This window comes from Brassica oleracea, chromosome C7 (genome assembly GCF_000695525.1).
Source record: "Brassica oleracea var. oleracea cultivar TO1000 chromosome C7, BOL, whole genome shotgun sequence".
NCBI classification, from domain to species: Eukaryota; Viridiplantae; Streptophyta; class Magnoliopsida; order Brassicales; family Brassicaceae; genus Brassica; species Brassica oleracea.
This window is the reverse complement of record NC_027754.1, coordinates 22930998-22939552: the sequence shown is the minus strand read 5'-3', so window position 1 is coordinate 22939552 and position 8555 is coordinate 22930998. Positions and strand designations below refer to the sequence as shown.

The 8555-nt window shown below is 38.7% G+C and overlaps 1 protein-coding gene across 1 annotated transcript; it reads left to right on the top strand.

Moving 5' to 3' along the window:
• Positions 1–56: 56 nt before the first annotated feature.
• LOC106302874 (glutathione S-transferase T2-like) lies at positions 57–629 on the top strand. Its single transcript, XM_013739282.1, has one exon. It carries the CDS (start codon positions 57–59, stop codon positions 627–629), a length of 573 nt encoding a protein of 190 aa, XP_013594736.1.
• Positions 630–8555: the final 7926 nt, after the last annotated feature.

Below are 8555 nucleotides of genomic sequence, written 5' to 3'. Positions count from 1 at the left end.
TAGCTAGTTTATCTCTTCTACCATCTCCTCTTAATCTCTTCTCTCTTCTTAGTGGTATGGATTCAAGAAATAATTATACGCAGTCCTCTAGCTACGTAGGACTGCTTTACAGTCAACAAGGTAGTAGTGTTCAACATGAAAACTTTCCTTATGTTAACAAGTTCTGCGGCGCTTACGCCACAGCAGAGAGGCAAATTAGCAGTGGTGAGAGTGACACTGATGTTCTCAAGAGGGCTCATGACATCTTCTACTCTGATCACATAACCAAGTTCAGCCTCGAGCATGCGTGGTGTGTGTTGAGGTATGAACAGAAATGGCTCAACCTCAACACTCCAAAAGCGAGCTCAAAGAGGAAAAATGGTGAAACAACAGCTGAAACGTCAACCACCGAGAATGGTGATCATGAGACCCGGCCTGAAGGTATCAAGGCTGCTAAATCGAAAAGGAACACTGCTCAAGGGAAGTCTGTTGCTGAGTATACCTCTCTTTGGAAAATGAAGAAGGAGGATTTGGCCATGAAGGAGAGACTGTCTAAGTTGGCTATACTAGATACTCTCCTCGCCAAGTCAGAGCCATTAACTGAGGCAAAAGAAATTGTGAAGAATAAGCTCTTAGCTGCGTACTTCTGAAGAATTAGATAGCATGTTCTTCAGTTTTATTAACTAAGTTTTTTTTTGTCCTTTTAATTCTATGTTTTATATTTGTCTTTTTTAATCTCTGTTTTTATGTATGTCTTTTTTATATGCTTGTTTTATTTAATCAGTATGTCTTTTTTAATAACCGTGGGATTATATAAACTAAGGCTTTTTAATAATTTAAATAAAATGTCTTGCTTAATAATTAAAATAACAATGTCTTGCTTTGTCTCTTTTTAAATAACTACAAATGTTCTTTCTTAATCTTGATTCTAATAATTACTGGACATTTTCTGTAGGTTAAGAGGAACATGGGACTTGACTACAGCTTAGTCAGCCTTCGGAGTCAGAGGATTTATTTTGCAACTCTGTGGACAGTGGCTACAGCGAGACGGATGACTTAATTCGACGTGACCAAGAGGAGATAAACTTTGTGGTCAGAAGAATTCATTATTTGCTCAAACCCAAGAAGCTGTGAGAAAAGATGTCGAGCGTGCCTTTGGAGTCCTGCAAGCTAGATTTGTCGTAGTCCGAAACCTATCTCATTTATGGGATAAAAACAAGATTGCAAATATCAGATTGCAAATATTATGAGAGCATGTATCATACTCCATAATATGATTGTCGAAGATGAACGATCATCATCCACTCAGTATGACGTTGATGAATTTCAAGAAAGAGAAGAGGTGGATACATTTTCCGTCAATATGCCTTCAAATCTCGGTAATATAATTGATCGTCGAACGAGCGTTCGGAATACACAAGCCCATCACAATTTAAAAAAATGATTTGATCATATATGGGCTAAATTTGGACATCTTCCAAATAACTTCTGATTTATAAGTTTTTATTACTCGAATAAAATGTTTGTTTGCTTTTATATACTATTAATGAAAATAATCACGGATCCGGATTCGGCCTCTCCGGATATCCGGATTTTCGGATCGGATCCGGATCGGATCACGGATCGAATCCGGATCTCGGATAAAAGTTCCAGGCCTAAGTTTATTTACTGATATTTGTTTTTGAAATAGATTTTAAAACTGTGGAAGCTGCCACTGCATCACAATGGTGCCCTTAGCTTAGTTCCTAAACACAAAAATAATAATAAAAAATGCTAAAGTCCCTTAATCAAATCTCTCCCATAATGATGCCCTAACTCTGATAATTTATTATATGTTCCCATTGGCTGAAAGAGTTGTTGCTAGCGAGACCCATATGAATTTGTAACTGCAATATGTGAGAGAAACATTAAAACTTCGCCATTAAATATTCAAGTACAATATGAGTCTTAAGCCTCGGAATGTTAGCTCCAAGTTACTAAGCTCTCACCAAAAACTCTTACATAGACTGAACTGGAAAAAACACATTTATATAATGTCTTTTTCCGTGAGTTGTGAATCGAATTTCAGGTCTGTCAACCGGTTAACTTTTACGTCGATCTCATTACGTCAATCGCATTACGTGTACGGCGTCTTCCATCTGTAGAGGCTCATCACTTTATGTAACTGTCATCATACACTCAAAATTTGAAGCAATATATGATTTTAATAATATGCATGGTGAACTCGGTGGGAATACCTCTATACACCAAACAATTAGAGGTGTTAGGTTATGAGAGCCATGTTAAGATATATAAACCATTTAAAATGCCGCAAAAAAAAAACCATTTAAAATAGCCATCAGTGTAAGAAATTTCAAATCAATTGAATAACCCAGTGAGTATAGATTACTGACATGTGTATATCACTGAGTATATTACAATGACTTGTTGTCTATGTCTTCTGATATCCTATTTACAAAATCTTTGTGAAGTAAGAAACTTGAATGATTTATACGAATTTCCAACCAACTATTCAGAATAGTGATTCTTTATTTCGCAATATATAAAATCAAGCTTTGTTTTATCACGAAATCAACATTAAGCTATCAAATCACAGAAAGAAACTGAAACATACAGAAGCCACTATTTGAAACCTACGCATGCAATAATTAGCAATCATAAAATTTAGAGCAACGCAGAGTAGTGCAAAAGAATTGTAAAATTCTGAATTGTAAACTTCTTCTTACATCAAATACATATCAAAAGCATGACGAAAGAAAAGAAGTAAGCCATACTAATGCAAGAAGCTAACGCATAAATCAAACAGCGATGATATGATTAGCATCCAATGTAAGATTTTTTCAAACTGAGTAGGTGGGAAAAGTTAGATAGAAAATATGAAACATATCATTATACGTAACCTTTTGACACTGCTGCTTGTGTGATGGCAAGGAAGATTCAACTGAATTCCTACTTTTTGCGTTCTACATCTCTAATCTAGATGTAAATGTAATATGATCAACTAAAATTTGGATTCCTCATCGTTACGGCTAATAAAAGGTGGCTAAATAAAACGGAGAAGAGGTATTGATCACGCTTTTGTAAGAAAGAGATTGTTCTGGCATCGCTAATAAAAGAGTTGACATGGTAAGGATCATTTGGACTGTAAAACAATTCACAAATCAAAAAATTCAGTAAACTCCACTCAAAATATATAGCTGAATTTAACTCATTCTTCCCAAAAAAACTTGCGTGTTCGGCTCAGATTCTGGTCTGGTTAGCGTTTATTACGATCTTGTTCATCTACCTCAGACTCGATGATTCTCATGCTGGAGATAACAATATGTTTTACACGCAGATACAAAAACCACATAAATTAATAAGTAGATGAGTGACGACCATATCATACCAATCATCCGCAGCATTTCTCCAGGGTCATCTTAGCTTTTGGAGTTGAAAGCTGGTTATAAGACTAAGGTGTAGATTAATAGATAATGGAATTGAATCGGTCTACAATTAGGCTACTTTATACGTGTTACATATAAGAGAATGGGAAGGTGTGGGAGATGAAAAGAGATTATAACTGAAGGGTCTAGCTGAGAGATGGACGTCAGAACCAAAGCGTTTGGTTTGTATGAGCAGAAGAAGAGTCACAGTTAGGTTATAGTTTCTTTTTTTTTTCTCTCGTCAGATTTGGAGGATAGTTCTTTAAGATGATGTGGCAATTTAAAGCCTTGTGATAGATTAATTATTTGAGCTGATGTGGATAGGCTCAGAGTTGAGTTTTTAGAACTTTTAGTATTGTAAGTTCTATAAAGAGGGAAATCGGGGTCTTAGTCGGGTTTCGATTCGGATTCATTCGGGTTTCGGGTTCATGAATTTCAACTCTACTCGGATATTATAAAAGTCTAGGTCGGATTTGGTTCGGTTTCCTCAGGTTCAGTTCGGATTTGATTACATGTCTAAGATCCGGTAAGATCCGGTTAAATCCAAAACAATTTTGGTTTCAGATATTAATCGGATTATCGATTCCATAAATAATAAGTTATACTTGATTAAACTTAATTAATATTTTTCTAATTTGTTTAATAATTTTTTGTATGTGCCTTTCTCAAACCATATTGTTGTCCTTCAATAAATCAAACAGCGATGATATGATTAGCATCCAATGTAAGATTTTTTCAAACTGAGTAGGTGGGAAAAGTTAGATAGAAAATATGAAACATATCATTATACGTAACCTTTTGACACTGCTGCTTGTGTGATGGCAAGGAAGATTCAACTGAATTCCTACATTTTGCGTTCTACATCTCTAATCTGGATGTAAATGTAATATGATCAACTAAAATTTGGATTCCTCATCGTTACGGCTAATTAAAGGTGGCTAAATAAAACGGAGAAGAGGTATTGATCACGCTTTTGTAAGAAAGAGGAGATTGTTCTGGCATCGCTAATAAAAGAGTTGACATGGTAAGGATCATTTGGACTGTAAAACAATTCACAAATCAAAAAATTCAGTAAACTCCACTCAAAATATATAGCTGAAATTAACTCATTCTTACCAAAAAAAAACTTGCATGTTCGGCTCAGCTTCTGGTCTGGTTAGTGTTTATTACGATCTTGTTCATCTACCTCAGACTCGATGATTTTCATGCTGAGATAACAATATGTTTTACACGCAGATCCAAAAACCACATAAATTAATAAGTAGATGAGTGACGACCATATCATACCAATCATCCGCAGCATTTTTCCAGGGTCATCTTAGCTTTTGGAGTTGAAAGCTGGTTATAAGACTAAGGTGTAGATTAATAGATAATGGAATTGAATCGGTCTATAATTAGGCTACTTTATACGAGTTACATATATAAGAGAATGGGAAGGTGTGGGAGATGAGAAGAGATTATAACTGAAGGGTCTGGCTGAGAGATGGACGTCAGAACCGAAGCGTTTGGTTTGTATGAGCAGAAGAAGAGTCACAGTTAGGTTATAGTTTCTTTTTTTTTTTCTCTCGTCAGATTTGGAGGATAGTTCTTTAAGATGATGTGGCAATTTAAAGTCTTGTGATATGTTAATTATTTGAGCTGATGTGGATAGGCTGAGAGTTGAGTTTTTAGAACTTTTAGTATTGTAAGTTCTATAAAGAGGGAAATCGGGGTCTTAGTCGGGTTTCGATTCGGATTCATTCGGGTTTCGGGTTCATGAATTTCAACTCTACTCGGATATTATAAAAGTCTAGGTCGGATTTGGTTCGGTTTCCTCAGGTTCAGTTCGGATTTGATTACATGTCTAAGATCCGGTAAGATCCGGTTAAATCCAAAACAATTTTGGTTTCAGATATTAATCGGATTATCGATTCCATAAATAATAAGTTATACTTGATTAAACTTAATTAATATTTTTCTAATTTGTTTAATAATTTTTTGTATGTGCCTTTCTCAAACCATATTGTTGTCCTTCAAAATAACTGGGGAAACTCGTCTATCAACCATATTGTTCTTGATATACAAGACTCGTCCTTGAACTATACCTTACAACAACAGACGTATCATAATCCATGATAAACCAAAGCCATGTACGAATGTACGAATGAGAATCATACATAATGAAACGTAAACAAATTAAAGTTAACAATTACCAACTCTATATATGTTTTTTTTTATCAAACTAATTGCTTTAATATAAAGGATAGTTTACACTCCAACAGTGGAGCTTGTTACAGACGATGCGAGAACTAATTTCGCTAAGGAATCAGCTTCGACATTGAAGTTCTGCGAGATAAAAACAAAAGATACTGAATCAAAGAGAGGAATAAAATGATAGATATCAAACATGATCCCGAACAATTCAGGTTAGGGACTCTCTCTTGTTCAACAGGTTGATCAAAGATAGGGAGTCGGAGAGAACCGCTAGGGATCGGACGTTTGAGTAAACTGCAGTGACCACTGCGAGACGGACAGCTAAGGCTTCTGCCAAAAGTGCTGATGAAACGTCAGTATGAAACTCTGAAAGGTTGGGAATATTTCGAGTGCCGTCACCTGAACACACACCGCCTATGCCACAACCTCTGGATGTGGCGTCCCATGCTGCATCGACTTTGCAAACCAGTACGCCAGGAGGAAAGGTAGGAGGAGGAGAAGGTGATCTTTGAAGGGGCTGTATGAATCCAGACTGTACGTGAGATGGTGAAGATAATGTTTGTTGCGCAGCTTCCCATTCCTTGGCATCCAAGATACTTTTAAGAGCTATTTCTGGGGCCGAGAAGACTCTGTTTTCAAAAACAAGCTTGTTTCTTGCTTTCCACAAACTCCACACAACCCAAGGCCAAAGTGGTGAGACTAGACCTGTTGGAGGTAGCGGCCTGTAGTTTGTTCCCGATTTCAGGAGCTCTGGTAGAGAAGAGAGTGAGGTTGGTGGGTGCATAGATAGGGGGAGAAGGCTCCAAACTTCCTCTGCCACTGGGCATTTAAGGAAAACATGAGTATCCGATTCTGGAGCTCCACACTTCTTACACGCAAAGGCTGTGATTCCCCTTATCTCTAGGTTTTCACTAACCGGAATTGCCTTTCGTATCACTTTCCAGAGAAAGTCCTTTATCTTAGGTGAAGTACGGACATTCCACAGGTGTTTTAGCCACTCAATCGGTTGTGGAGCATCTCGGTCCAAACCTTTGTCTAACATGCCAATTCCATATCCTGTTTTTGTTGAATACCTTCCTGATTTCTCTGGTAGCCAACGTAACGTGTCATAAGAGGGGGTTGAACTTGTTTTTATCGTCAAAATATCTCCCTCATACTGAGGTAAAAACTCCCTGATCTTCTCGACATTCCACTGATTCGATATTGGGCATAGAAGATCACTGACCTTCAAGCAGACGCCTTCTACCGGTGGAGCTAGGTCCTAACGGTTGCATAGGAGTTTTGAAGGAGAGCCAAGGATCTCCCCAAACTCGAATTGATTCCCCGTTGCCTATAGCCCAGCTTAGCCCCTTCCGTAGTAAGTCCCTACCAGCGAGGATACTTCGCCACCCATGTGAAGCAGTTAAAGGAGCAGAGCAGTCTAGGAAGGTGGAGTTCCTCGCATATTTGCCCAATAAGACACGAGATAACAGTGACTGTGGCTCCGTTAGAATCCTCCACCCTATTTTTGACAAAAGAGCGTCATTAAACGTTTCAACATCCCGGAACCCGAGTCCTCCTGCGTATGTAGGCATTGCCATAGATGTCCAAGCGACCCAACACATCCCACCAGAAACGAGTGAGAATAGATTGAATTTGCTTACAGAGTGACATGGGGAGCTTGAAACATGACATCGCATAGCAGGGCATGGCTAAGAGCACAGACTTTAACATGATTTGTTTCCCAGCTCCAGATAAGAACCTTGTCGTCCAACTATGCGATTTTTGTCGGAGTCTATCCACAATGGACGCAAAGATATCTTTCTTTCTTCGACTGAAATTCTCCGGTAAGCCTAGGTATTTCCCAATCCCACCTTCAGCCGAGATTTCCATAGTGTCTTTAACCCGTTAGCGTACTGGCGCTGGTGTCTTAGCCAAAAACGTTATAGCCGATTTCTGAGGGTTTATTCTTTGTCCAGATACATCTTCGTAGGTGGAGAGAATCTTCATTAGAGCATCAACGCACCTCGGGCTTGATTTACAGAAAAACATCGTATCATCGGCAAACAACAAGTGATTGATGGCGGGACTACCTCGTGCGACCTTAATCCCTGGTAGAGTCCTGTTCTCTTCGCCTTTAATGCAAAGCGCCGATAGAATTTCAGTACAGAGAATAAAAATGTGCGGAGACAATGGGTCGCCTTGTCTAAGGCCCCGAGACGGCTTCACCAACCCTTGTGGAACTCCATTTATAAGAAAGGAGTAAGAGACTGACACAATGCAGCACATGATCCAATTTATCCATATCGGATCAAACCCCAGTAGGTGCAATACCTCCTTTACGAAGCTCCATTCTATCCGATCATAAGCTTTGCTCATGTCTGTCTTCACAACCATTGAGCAAAACTTTGTTGCCTCTGAAGTACGGAGAAAGTGAAGTGTCTCATGCGTGATAAGAACATTATCTGTGATAGACCGTCCCGTTACAAAAGCCGACTGAGTTTGGGAGATGAGTAATGGCAGTAGTGGCTTCAGTCTTCGGGTGAGGATTTTGGCTATAATTTTGTAATGGGTGTTGCATAACGCAATAGGGCGGTAATCCGCTACCGATCGTGGGCTTGTTATCTTCGGAATGAGGCGTATATGAGTTTCATTCTGTTGGGGATGCAAGAAGCTGGAGGTAAAGAAGCCTCTGATGTCCCTTATAACATCAGGTCCAATAATGTGCCAATAAGACTGATAGAAGGTGGCAGAGAATCCATCAGGCCCCGGAGCCTTGCCTCCATTGATTGATGCAGTCGCCTCAGGTATTTCTGAATCACTCGGTATGCTTGTTAACATTCTGTTCATCTTTGGGGTAACTCTGCTTTTGATGAGGCCATGTATCTGAGTGAAGGGATCATTACTATTGGAGGTAAAAATCCCACGAAAATATTCAGAGATCACATGAGTGATGTCTTTCTCCTCATACACGACCCC